The sequence below is a fragment of the Atta colombica genome, unplaced genomic scaffold (genome assembly GCF_001594045.1).
Source record: "Atta colombica isolate Treedump-2 unplaced genomic scaffold, Acol1.0 scaffold125, whole genome shotgun sequence".
In the NCBI taxonomy this organism is placed as follows: Eukaryota; Metazoa; Arthropoda; class Insecta; order Hymenoptera; family Formicidae; genus Atta; species Atta colombica.
This window is the reverse complement of record NW_017259212.1, coordinates 3,536,638-3,550,835: the sequence shown is the minus strand read 5'-3', so window position 1 is coordinate 3,550,835 and position 14,198 is coordinate 3,536,638. Positions and strand designations below refer to the sequence as shown.

At 27.6% G+C, this 14,198-nt stretch overlaps 4 protein-coding genes across 4 annotated transcripts in view; all 4 read left to right on the top strand.

Annotated features, from left to right (window-relative positions):
* Positions 1-871, top strand: part of LOC108694791 (odorant receptor 9a) — a 3,152-nt gene extending 2,281 nt beyond the window's left edge. Inside the window, exon 4 of the mRNA XM_018204450.1 lies at positions 531-871. Within this exon, the coding sequence (XP_018059939.1) occupies positions 531-871 (341 nt within the window). The remainder of the gene's footprint in view (positions 1-530) is intronic.
* Positions 872-2,095: 1,224 nt separating this feature from the next.
* Positions 2,096-5,867, top strand: LOC108694792 (odorant receptor 47a-like). The gene is made up of 4 exons (XM_018204451.1): positions 2,096-2,227; positions 2,397-2,868; positions 3,290-3,517; positions 5,527-5,867. The coding sequence occupies exons 1-4, from the start codon at positions 2,096-2,098 to the stop codon at positions 5,865-5,867; spliced, it is 1,173 nt and encodes a 390-aa protein (XP_018059940.1).
* Positions 5,868-7,107: 1,240 nt separating this feature from the next.
* LOC108694789 (odorant receptor 42b-like) lies at positions 7,108-10,017 on the top strand. Its single transcript, XM_018204447.1, has 4 exons — positions 7,108-7,239; positions 7,396-7,867; positions 9,195-9,425; positions 9,671-10,017. The coding sequence occupies exons 1-4, from the start codon at positions 7,108-7,110 to the stop codon at positions 10,015-10,017; spliced, it is 1,182 nt and encodes a 393-aa protein (XP_018059936.1).
* Positions 10,018-11,792: 1,775 nt separating this feature from the next.
* On the top strand, positions 11,793-13,792 carry LOC108694790 (odorant receptor 47b-like). Its single transcript, XM_018204448.1, has 4 exons — positions 11,793-11,924; positions 12,112-12,586; positions 12,951-13,181; positions 13,452-13,792. Exons 1-4 carry the CDS (start codon positions 11,793-11,795, stop codon positions 13,790-13,792), a joined length of 1,179 nt encoding a protein of 392 aa, XP_018059937.1.
* Positions 13,793-14,198: the final 406 nt, after the last annotated feature.

Genomic DNA, 14,198 nt, shown 5'->3' with positions numbered 1-14,198 from the left:
ATATATACAATATTTTTTATATAAATGTATACAAAACGCTATTGCAAAAACTAATTTCTATTATGTTCCCAACAATCACTCAAGCACGATACAAATTTAATGGCGACAGATGAAGACTTGTAGCGGGAATAATTTTGTATAAGTATATTATGATCAAGAGAGACAAATATGAATTTTTTTCGAACCCATTCCAAACAGAAAAAGGATTTCTTTAAATTAACATCAATTTAACTCTGTAAGAAGTTTTATGGAATTCTTTGTTAATTGTCAGAAAGGATTTCTTTTTAAGTTTATTTCGAACAAATTACGTTAATTCAAAAAGAAGTCAAGAAAATGAATTCTTCTCAAGTTCAAATGTGATCAGTTATGCTATCTGGGCTGTCAGCCAAAAGAAAAAACATTTCCTAATCCAATTTCTTAGTATTTCAATAACATAACAAAATTATTGAATAAACTAGCAAAATTCTTGTGGTAGTAATGCCTAATAATAGAGAATATTGATTTGAATGCTGTGTAATTATGTTTTTCAGGTTTTCAATTTATCTTGGCATTGAAATCGCATGATGTAGTAATGATAACTAAAACTATTTCAGTGCTGAGTGGTCTACTGTTACAGTTATTCTTTTACAGTTTTGTGGGCGATTATATGAAGTGTCAAATGGAACAAATCGCTCACTCAATTTACAGTTCCAACTGGTATTACTTGCCAACTAAATTGATGAGGAACGTTTTGTTAGTAATCATGCGATCGCAACAACCTGTTCAATTGCTAGCTGGTAGATTTTTTGTTCTAAATATTAAAACTTACATGACACTATTGAAAAGCTCACTTTCATATTTATCCATCCTACGAGTGATGGTGGAAACGTAAGGTGCAAATAACTTCAGAGACAAAAGTTTGAAGAAATAATACCGTATAGACATAAACAATATCATCTGTAAAATTATTTCAATACTAGGATATATCTAGAACTAAATAATTAAATTAAAATAAATAAAGTATATATAAAGTTATTTTATTACATTAGTAAATATCGTCACATGTTGTACATCACTCACGTCACTTTAAGACGAATTTCTTACGACATGTGCCTTGCGATTGTGAAAATACAATCATTGCATGCAATTTAATAACTATTGAATAAGCAAAATATTTATAATATGCTAGCAGTTTGGTAATAAATTCGAGTATAGAATACAGATTGTTATCATCAACGTTTGTATTAAATTCGTATTCTGCCAATTGTATTTTACCAATATAATCCGACAGTAGATGCAAAAATGAAAAATTAATTAAATTTAATAACTATATTTAATAATATAAATATAACTATATAAATATTACTTAAATAATTACCAAATATAGTAAATAATGCTAGTTTTCTGCAATCAATCTGTCATCAGATTCTATTATTCTAGAAAAAAATCGAAATATATGTTGAATGTAAAAAGGAAATGTCAGAGCGTAAATTTCCAGAAAGCATAGATTAAAAAGCGAACAAAAAAAAAGTTTATATCTTAATTTATTGTGTTTTCAACTGTTTCCCTTTATAATCTTTTGTCACCTTTTTAAATTCGATTATTGCTCCAATTTTTATTTTCATTATAATAATAGTAATAACATATTCAGTTATTTTTTTGTTAGTATTCTCTGTCAAGAAAATTTGTAGTAGACATTTTACAAAATTGACTTTCAATAAATTTGACTATATGAGTAAATATCAAGCAGATATTATAAAAAGTTGCACTAAATTCTACATTAATTCTATATGTTTTTAATAAAAATATGGTATCGGAATAAAAGATATACTAATATGATCAATGACAGATGAAGTACTGGAAAAAAAATGAAATACCGCCTCCTTCAATTCGATCTTTGCTCAATCTGTTTCGATATAAAAAAATTGTTTTGTTCAATTTCTAAAATAACTGTGTTTTAAAAAAATAACAGAGTATTTTAGTAAAATGTTAAATTGTGCAACTTCAATAAAGTATGAATGTAAAAGAGCGAACGACGCGCTGATGATCGACTCATATTATGGACAAAAACCGATATTATTGAGAATCGTACAACGTGCTCTATATGACTGCGATAATGTCATGGAATAACGATGTAGCCTACGCTATGACTCCCTTCAAACTCTTAACTCTGCCATTAGGCATCTGGCCTTTGCAAAAATATAATACATTTTCTTTAGTTCGTTCTATCGTGTGCGGCTTCAGTTTGGTACGTTTTCAATTTTCATATTAGATATTTCAATAAAAATTTCTATGCCATTTGCAAGTATATTCAATATATGAAGTTCAAGTAAAGCATTCGGTACAGCGTGAATGTAGTGGAAACGAAAAACTGTAATAAAGCTTTATATAATAAACAGTATTTCCTATCTGTGTAGACCGTGATGATGATCATGTTGTTCCTCGAAATCATTTTCGGTAGCAGCGATGTATATATAAAATTTGATGCTCTAATGCTAATGTTCTGCAACGTTCTCTGTGTACTAAAGCTGTTGTCGTTCCGCTTATACGCTGACAATCTGATTCGCAATTACTCTTCTGCTGTGAACGATTATTCTACAATTGACACCGAGGAGAAGCGCACAATCATGCGGCAGCATGCATTTATGGGAAGAATGATTTGCTACAGTATCGTATTTTTTGCTTATTTAGCTTCATCAATTTTTACGCTGGCACCTATGATGACAGGCGATGAGGATATCCACATTAATGTATCCATTAAAAATGAAGCAGCAAAATTACCAGTGCCCATAACATTTTTAGGGAATTTGCAAATACCTACGGATTTATATTTCATAATCTCTATGGTACAATATTTTATATTGCTACTTACTGGTACCAGCAATTGTGGTAATAAGCCAACTGTTAATATCAAAGAGATTTATATACGAATATGAATTTATTTTGTATAAAATACAAATTTATTTTGAACATTTTACTTTTCATAAAATTTATTAATAAAATTTCTAATGTTTACACTTTTATTTCAATGATTTTTATTTACAATACATTTAAACTAAATTGATATCTAATTAAAACTTCATTTTTATTTATATTACATATACACACGTATGCATTGAACTTCCAAATACTTTTTAATCGACATTATACTTTTAATAAATATCATAGTTGTATTCCTATAATTGCTATACTTAATATCATTTATATTTTTTTAAATCACTTTTTCGAAAGACCTTAACTAATTTTTTTATTATAATTAAAAATTTTCAATGTAAAATATTTTAATGTAACATTGAAATATATTATAAAGGTAATGATTCACTTTTTCTCGCAATCACTCTCCACGTTTGCGGTCAACTGGAACTTCTAAAAATCGAGTTTAGTAACTATGGCGTGAAAAGCAAAAACATAAATGAATGTTCAATATTGATACTAAGACATCGTTATTTAATAGAGCTTGCGGAACTTTTGTCCGATGTAATAAGTATAGTCTTGCTCGTACAAGTACTGTTCAGTTGTCTTATTATTAGTTTGATTGGTAAATATCTCAGAATTAAATATTTTTCACATGTATGAAATATTATTTGAAGTATTATTTCGAATAGATTCCAATAGAGTTATTGTTAGATTTCTATTTTAGAAGGAATTCGGAATTATTTTGATCGAAATCTATTTCATAATATGTGCCTTAGTTGTTATATAAAACAAGCATTACACCGCTAGAATATTGTAAATCAGAAGAACAAAGTGTTAAAATTTTATACATTTCCAGGTAGCAAAAAATCCAAATGAATTCTTTTTTTATTTCCGATTTACAAAATGAATTCTTTTTCTATTTCATTTCTATTCTAAAAATATTTCTAAGTGTCTCAAAAAAATTCACTTTTATTATAATATCACTTATTCACTAATTGTGAATCTTTTTTTCGGATTTAAAAGATACCCTTTTTTTAATCTAAATGAATTCGCAATGAAATCGAAATAATTTTTAGATAGTATTCTAACTGAGTTCTAAAGCTATTCATTTTATGCTCTTTCTGGAATCGGAAAATTAAATAGATTGAGATTATTGGAATGCTTCAAAATACAAAATAAAAATTAAAATATATTTTGCGACAAAAATATTTTAATCCTAGTATGATATTGTTATTTATGGTTACCTTCCTTATAACACTAAGGTTTGTGAAACTCTGCAACTTTGTCGCGCTATATCTCTGGACTGAATACGTATTTTTTAGCTTAAAACGTGTAAAATTTGTACTATTATATTATGACTCGAAGTCAGATAAAGACAGATAAATATGAATTAAATAAATAATATTTTATTTTCTATTAATTACAATACTTCAAAAAAATTTTATTGGAAAAATTCGCAAAAAACTATTTTCGATAAAAAATTCTTAAATTTTTTAATCTAATATTCAAGCAAAAACTCATAGGATTTTTTTTTAGTTGACTTTTAGATTAACAAAAAAAAATAATACGATATGAATCACTCAAAAAAGTATAATTATTTGAATCATCGAAAATCGATATTTTTGAAGAATCTACATATTTTAAATTTACAATTAATAAAATTTTATTATTTAAATTATATAAAAAAGTAATAATAGATAAAAAGTAATAATATAAGTAGATAAAGGATTGTACATGTATAAAAATATTATTATAGTATGTATAATTTAGTTTATTAAGATTTAGTTTAGAGAATAATGCAACACTTGCTCTAAAGCAATAAATCTATCCCGGCCGAACGATCTAGAAAAACTAACAGAAAGAATAGTAAAAATTATTTCTACTATTTATTATATTGAAACTAATTATATTGAAATTAACTCTTTTTAATTCTACATTTTCGTGTACTTACTTTTATACTATTCGAAACTCAGTAAACGTATATTGAATAAAAAATAAAGGGGTATCCAGAACGCTGAAAACAAGCTAATCACATATGTGTGTGTGTGTGTGTGTGTGTGTGTGTGTGTGTGACTCTCAAGTATCCTCTTTAAAATATTTTAAAATATAAATCTGTTAAAAATATAATGTATTATATGTTTCTTTGTATTGTCATATATTTTGTCGCAGCACATATTTTCATTAATTTATATTTTCTATTATGCTATAAGCAATCACAAGTACGGTTCAATTTTTGCGGGAATAATTTTATTACATATACAATTTTATATATATATTATAATCAAAAATGAATTTTTTTCGAACTCATTACGAACAGAAAAAGGATTTCTTTAATTTAAATTTAACTCTATAAGAAGAATTTTTATGGAATTCTTTGTTAATCAGAAAGGAATTCTTTTTAAGTTCATTTCGAACAATTACGCTAATTCATAAAGAAATTTAAAAAATGAATTTTTTTCAAGTTCATATGGATCAGTTGTGCTAACAGGGCTGTCAGTAAAACATTTCTTAATTCAATTTACTAGTATTTCAATAACATAAAATTATTGAATAAACTAGCAAAATTCTTGTGGTAGTAATGCCTAATAATAAAGAATGTTGACTTCTATGTTGTGTAATTGTGTTTTTCAGGTTTTCAATTTATCTTGGCATTGAAATCACATGATGCAGTAATGATAACTAAAACTATTACAGTGCTGAGTACTCTACTGTTACAGTTATTCTTTTACAGTTTTGTGGGCGATTATATGAAATGTCAAATGGAGCAAGTCGCTCACTCAATTTACATCTCCACCTGGTATTACTTGCCAACTAAATTGATGAGGAACGTTTTGTTAATAATTATGCGATCGCAGCAACCTGTTCAATTGATAGCTGGTAGATTTTTTGTTGTAAATATTAAAACTTACATGACAATATTGAAAAGCTCGCTTTCATACTTGTCCATCCTACGAGTGATAATGGAAACGTAGGGCGCGTAACTTCAGAGACAAAAGCTCGAAGAAATAATATCGTACACACGTAGATAATATCATCTGTAAAATTATTTTAAGACATAGGATAGAACTAAATAATCTAGAACTAAATAATCAAATTAAAATAAATAATGTAAATTTTAATTAGTAAATATCATCATATGTCATGCATCACTCACGTCATTTTAAAACGATTTTTTAATGGCACGTGTCTTGCAAAAATACATTCATTGCATGCAATTTGATAATTATTGAATAAGCAAAATATGTACAATGTGCTAGCAATTTTATAATATATTCGAGTAGAATACAGATTATCATCATCAATGTTTATTAAATTCATTCTGACACTATTTTACTAATATAATCCGACAGCAGATTGCAAAAATAAAAATTAATTATTTAATAACTATATAAATATCACTTAAATAGTTACCAAATATATATAATAAATATTGCTAGTTTTCTGCAATCAATCTGTCATCATATTTTATTATTCTAAAGAAAAATCGAAGTGTGTGTTGAATATAAAAAAAAAATGTCAGAGTATACTTCCACAAAGCGTTTTAATTAAAAAGTTTAAAATTAAAAATTTTAAAACTAAAAAGCGAAGCAAAAAAAAACGTTTATATCTTAATTTATCATGTTTTTATTTCCATTTATAACCTTCTATCACTCTTTTTAAATTCGAACTGTGCTCCAATTTTTACTTTCACTATAATAACAGTAATAATACGTTCTGTTATTTTCTGTGAGCATTCTTTGTCAAGAAAATTTGTAGTAGACATTTTGCAAAATTGACTTTCAATCAATTCGGTTATCTGAGTAAATAACGAATAGATATAATTGTTGACATCGATAACACTGTTGTCTAATTGTAAAAAATTGATATATTAAATTCTACATTAATTCTATATGTTTTTTAATAAAAATATGGTATCGGAATAAAGGATATTGTAATATGACAGATAAAATACAGGAAAAAAATGAAATAAGTACTGTCTCCTTCAATTCGATCTTTGCTCCACTCTATTTCTACATAAAAAAATTGTTTTGTTTAGTTTCTAAAGTATTTTGGAAAATGACAGAGTACTTTAGTAAAATGTTAAATTGCGCAACTTTAATAAAATATGAACATAAAAGAGCGAACGATGCGCCGATGATCGACTCACATTATGGACAAAGACTAACATTATTGAGAATCGTGCAACGTGTAGTTCTATTGGTGATTGCGATAATGTCATGGAATGATGATATGGCATACGCTATGACTCTCTACAAATTCTTAACTTTACCATTAGGCGTTTGGCCTTTGCAAAAATATAATACATTTTCTTTAATCCGTTCTATCGTGTGCGGCTTCAGCTTGGTATGTTCTCATTTTTTCTATTACATATTTCTATACCAATGTGACTTGTATTTTCGTTATATCAAATTTGACAGTTCAAATGAAATGTTTGAGTGAGAACAAAAAATAAGAATTATGCTTCCTAATATACGGAATCCATCCTTCCTATCTGTGTAGAGCGTGATGTTAATCACAATGTTGCTCGAAATCAATTTCGGTAACGGTGACGCATATGTAAAAATTGATACTCTTATGGTGATGTCCTGCATCATTCTTGCTACATTGAAACTGTTATCCTTCCGATTATATGCCGACAATCTGATTTGTAATTATTCTTCTGCTGTGGATGATTATTCCACAATCGACACCGAAGAGAAGCGTACGATCATGCGGCGGCACGCATTCATGGGAAGAATAATTTGCTATAGTACTTTATTTTTCGCTTATTTGGCTTCATCAATCTTTATGCTGATGCCTATGATAGCAGGCAATAAGGATATTCAAGTTGATGATGCCAGCAAAACTCAAGCATCGGAGTTACCCATGCCCTTAACATTTTTAGGGGACTTGCATATTCCTTCCAGTTTATATTTCGTCATCTCTACATTACAATACATTATATTGATGCTCACTTCCACCAGTAATTGCGGTAATAAGTTTAACGTCCAAAAAAAATTACATGCAACATAGTTGCATACATAGTACATAGTAATTTAATATTTTAAATGTTTATCTATAATAAGAATTTATTTATAAAGTTCTAAATTTTTACAATTTTACTTTCAATAATTTTATTAACTATTTTCTTACAGCATTATGTAAAAACTTACAACAATAACTACGATGCTTCAAGATTATATTGCAGTACAATGCAGAGACGTAAAAATATTTTTTTGCAATATTATTTAACATTGTTATAATAAAATTTTTTAAAAATGTGAAAAACACTATTATTTTATCTTTTGGTTATATGCAACATTATTACTAGTTGGACAGGGAGAAGTTTTACTTTTTGTAATTAAAAAAAAAACCACATAAAATAGAAAAGGCGTTATGAGAATTTTCACCCATTAAAACTTTTTATTCTAATGAAATGATTTCTTGAAAGAGCGAACTTCCAAAATTATTTTTAAAAATAAAAAATGAGATATATATTTTAAGCATACAATTTTTAATTTTCTTTGTAAAATTTAATTTGGAGACATATGATATTTCTACAAATTGTATGTACCAAAATTTGTTAATATAACGATATTTAAAATAATATTTGAAACACTGAACGTATTGTAATATTGTATTATAATATTGTTGCCATATTATGTTGCAACATTTCAAAGGCGAATATTTTATCATTTCTGCAATGTTACAACAATACTGCAGCAACATATTTTTAATGTTGCAATTTTGTAATAAAATAATTGTGTAGTCTTTCTTGTGCTGTGCAGAATTATGCCTATTTGAAATTATGCCCATTTGACGCCCATTGAGCGTCCATTACGTGCTCTAAAAGCATTCAATAGATGCATTAATGACATTCATTGACGTTCATTTGGCGTTCATTTAACGCTTATGTGAAACCCATTTGATGTTCGTTTGACGCCCATTTGATATCTATTTGGCACCCATTTGGAGTCCATTTGACGTTTATTTAGCATCCATTTGGCACTCATTTGACATTCATCACGGACACTAAATGGACATCAAATAGATGCCAAATGAACATCAAATGGGTATCAAATGAACGTTAAATGAGCGCCAAATGAACACCAAATGAACATCAAATGAGCGACCAATCATTGGTGCGACTAATCATTGGTGCGACCAATCATTGATGCGACGTCCTTAGAGCGTTCAATGTGCCCAATAGGCGTCAAATAGGTCATATTAACTATTAGTCTTTTACTATAAGAAATACTATTAGAATTTTTAATATGAACTCTCTCTATTTAATATAACATTATAATATATTTACAAAGGCAATGATTCACTTTTCCTCGGAATTACTCTTCATATTTGTGGTCAATTGGAACTTCTAAAAATCGAATTTATTAATTGCGACATGAAAAACAAAAACATAAATGAAGATTTTTCAATAATGACATTAAGACATTGTTATCTAATAAAACATGCAGAACTTTTGGTCGATGTAATAAGTTTCGTTCTGCTCGTTCAAGTCATGAGTAGCTGTCTTATTTTCAGTTTGATCGGTAAATATCTCTTTTAAATTTAATATCTCTACTATTATTATTATATTAAAAATGGGCATTATAGATAGAATATTGTGTAAATCTTTGTAGAAACAGATGAAAAATTAAAATCTTGTCAAATGTCCACACAATATTTCCTAATCCAACCTAATATTTTAATAACATAACAAAAATATCAAAAGTTGGCAAAATTCTTGTGGTAATAATGAGAGTGACTTGTGCATATTGTGTAATTTGTTTTTCAGGTTTTCAATTTATCTTGGCATTGAAATCACATGACATACTGATGTTAACTAAAACTACCACAGTGATGAGTGCTCTGCTGTTACAAATGTTCTTTTATAGTTTCGTGGGCGATTATTTGAAATGTCAAATGGAAGAAATCGCGGACTCGATCTACAATTCCAATTGGTACTATTTGCCAACAAGGTTGATGAGGAATGTTTTGTTTGTCATCGTACGATCACAGCAGCCAATTCAATTTTTAGCTGGCAGATTTTTTGTTGTAAATATTAAGACTTATATGGTCATATTAAAAAGTTCACTCTCGTATTTGTCTGTCCTACGAGTAATGGTGGAGAGTAGTACATAAAATATAACTATTGAAGGAAAAATTCTAAAAAACATTGTATACACATAGATAATATCATTTTGTAAAATTATATATTGCAATACCATATACCATGACACAAAACAAATTTACAACTAAAAGTAACAAATTAAAATAAATAAAATTTTGTATTACATTAGTATGTATTATATTAGTATAATAAACGTAAACGTGTTGTATGTCATTTTATCACTTTAAGAAGTTTTATCATGACATGGGTGCTTCCTTACAAAAATACTATCTTTGAATATAATTTGATAATTTTCAAGTAAACAAAATATTAGCAGTGTGCTAGCAGCTTGCTAACAAATTCGAATATAATATCGCAGCAGATCTGTTTTAATATTAATCTCGTTTTCCACGAGTAAATTTTACCAATAGATATAATCCAATAGCAGATCCTTCCTTGATATTTTGTTATGCTTCTGTCTATTTCGCTTAATTTTTCGACTTTTATTTTCCGAGATAGCACATTTCCTAATATTTTTTATTTAACATATATATATATATATATATCTTCTTATATTTTCTAATATTGAATTCGTGTTTTTCTCAAATTTTATTAATATAGTCGGACAACAGATTGCTTGTAAAGATGAAGATTGAGGCCCTTATTCTGCAATTTTTAATAAATAACACTGTCAAGTAAGTAATAATTATATTATCATTGTGCAGGTTTTTTATATGATAAAAAACTATAATATAATGATATCAACACTGTCATTAAAAGTTATAGAATGGGGAGGGGGCTTTAGTTATTTATATAACTGTAATATAAATAAAATGTTATATAATTTAATTATAATATAAATAGAATGTAGTAAAATTTAAATGATTACAAAAATCCCGCGCGATTTCTGTAATCAATTTGTCATCACATTCTATTATTCTAGTAAAAAAGATAGCATAAATTATTAGAATATTAGGAGAGAATAACGCAGAAACGTAAACAACCTATAGGAATATATTGGAAATAATGATGACAGAAAGAACCATTTATTCTTAATCTTTTGAGGACCTGCATGTTTTTGATTAATTTTTTTATTTTAAGGGTTAGAACTTTTTTGTCAATGTTATGGGGTTGAGTGGCAAAAAAGATGGCGCTACTGTCGAGTCCCTAAGGGTCCTTCAAATCTGTCGAGCCTCCGATCTTCCAAAGATTAACACTTTTTCACTATTTCAATTTATGCTTCTATCACTTTCCTTTTATATTTGACTTATTTCAATTTTTATTATTGTATAATACATTCTATCATATTTCTGATAATATTCTCTATCAAGACAATTTGTAGCAAATATTTTTCAAAATTAATTCGACAAAATTTAGTTATCGGGGTAAATATAATTGTTGATACTGCAACACTCGTATTGTCTATAACAATAAGAAACTAATGCACTATTAATTCTATGTATTATAATTAATCTTATAATTCTTGATAAAAAGATATCAAAATAAAAAGTATTGAAGATCAGTGACAGTCAATAACTAAAAATAATGCAGCGAAAGAAAAATAAAATATTCTCTTTTCTATTTTTTGTCCTATCCTACTTTTATATACAAATTTATTTTCTTCAATAACTTGAAATAACTGTGTTTTGGAAAATAACAGGGTATGTTAATAAATATTAAAGTTGCGGTAGTTCAATAAAATATGAATGTAAAAGGGAATGTCGCCAATGATCGATTCGTATTAGGGACAAAGGCCGACGTTTACTGACAATGAGAACTGTGAACCGTATAACTATATTTGACTATAATGTCACTGAATGATGATTTGGCATACGCTATGACTCCTTTGAAACTCTTAACTCTACCATTAGGTGTTTGGCCTTTACAAAAATATGATATATTTTCTTTAGTCCGTTGTATCGTGTGTATCTTCAGTTTGGTACGTTTTCATCTTACAAAATGCAATAAAATTACTGTTTCACTTACTTTGTTCCATTCATATTCGACTTACAAGTTTGACAGTAACTTAAGTGAAATGCTTGATAGTGCATTATGGACAGAGTGGAAATGAAAAAAAGGATAAAATTTATTGTTAGTAATAATTGTCGTGTTTCCTACCTGTGTAGACTGTGATGATGGTTGTATTGTTCCTCGAAATCAATTTCGGTAGCGGAGATGCATATGTGAAACTCGATGGTCTTATGGTTATGTTCTGCGCCGTCCTCTCTGTTTTAAAACTGTTGTCCTTCCGCATATATGCTGACAATCTGGTTCGCAATTTCTCTTCTGCTATAAATGATTATTTTGCGATCAACACTGAGGAGAAACGCACGATCATACGACGGCACGCTTTCATGGGAAGGATGATTTGCTACAGTATCATATTTTTTGCTTATTTGGCTTCATCAATTTTCATGCTGGCGCCTATGCTAGCAGACAATAACGACGTCCAAGTGAATGTATCTATTAAGAATCAAGCATCGGAATTACCCGTGCCCTTAACGTGGGCTTTAGGGAATTTTAATCTCTCCACGAATTTATACTTGTTGATCTCTGTGGTGCAATGTATTCTATTAGTGCTTAATAGCACTAGCGATTGTGGTAATAAACAAATTATTAATATCAAAAAGATTTGCATAAATTATAAAATATATTAATTTACTTTAAACGTTTCATTTATAATAAAATTTATCAATGAGTCTTCTAATTTTTATTAATTATTGGCATATAAACTAAATTTGATGTTTACAAAAATTTATTTTTATTAATAAATATGAAAGTACTGAATCATCATATGATTTTTAATGTTCTTTTTAATGATATTATTGCTTACTGTAGTAATACTATAACATTTTGTGTTTCCTTCACATCACTTTTGTATTAGGTTTTAATTCTATTATTCACTATTAAAAGATTAATATAAATTTCCTGAGTCTACACAACATTGAAACATCTATTTATTAAGGATGTGATACACTTTTTCTTGCAATCACTCTCCATGTCTGCGGACAAATTGAACTTCTAAAAATCGAATTTATCAACTATGGTACGAAAAACAAAAATATAAATGAAGATTTTTCAAAATTGGCATCTAGACATCATTATTTAATAGAGCACGCAAAACTTCTGATAAATGTAATAAGTTTCGTTTTGCTCGTGCAAATGTTGTTCAGTTGTCTTATTATTTGCCTGATCGGTAAATACCTCTTCAATTACACTTATTTTGCATAATATGAATTGTGTTATAGCTAGAATATAAGTTTCTTTTAATCTTTTTTGTTTAAAAAACTTATGAAGCTAAAATCTTATCAATATCTTATCAAATATAGTGTAGATTATTATAGAATACTTCTTAATTATATAAGTATTCTAATAATATAATAAAAGTAACAAATAATAAAAGTAACAAATAATTTTTGTGTCAGAGAATTACTTATATTATGTAACTATAATGTGTATTTTTCAGGTTTCCAACTTATCTTGGCATTGAAATCGCATGATGCAGTAATGATAACTAAAACAATAACAGTGATGAGTACTTTGCTGTTACAGTTGTTCTTTTATAGTTTCGTGGGTGATTATTTAAAATGTCAAATGGGAGAAATCGCATATTCAATCTATAGCTGCGATTGGCACTGTTTGCCAATGAAATTAATGAGAAACATTTTGTTCATTATTATGCGGTCGCAGCATCCTGTTCAACTATTAGCTGGCAAATTTTTTGTCGTTAACATTGAGACTTTCATGGCCATATTGAAAAGCTCCCTTTCGTATTTATCTGTCTTGCGAGTGATGTTGGATGCATAAAGCATAAATTATTATAAGAAAAATTCGAAAAATAATATCATCGTAAACGATATCATGAGCAATATTGTAAGCAATATGTATTTTATACATATAAAAATTAATCTTAATGAAAAATTATTATAACCCTGATATATTGAGTTGAATAATTAAATTAAAGTAAATAAAATTGCATTCTTTATTACACCAATAAACATATTACATTTTGTTGTCAACATATCATTTTAATAAACTCTATAACATATGCATGACTTGCGACTATGAAAATGTGATAGTTGCATATAATTTTATAATTATATCAAGTAAACAAAATTAACAGTATACACTAACAGTATATACTAGCAGTTTATATTAGTAATTAACAGTATATATTAGCAATTTACAAGTTAAATATTGTTAACATCTAATT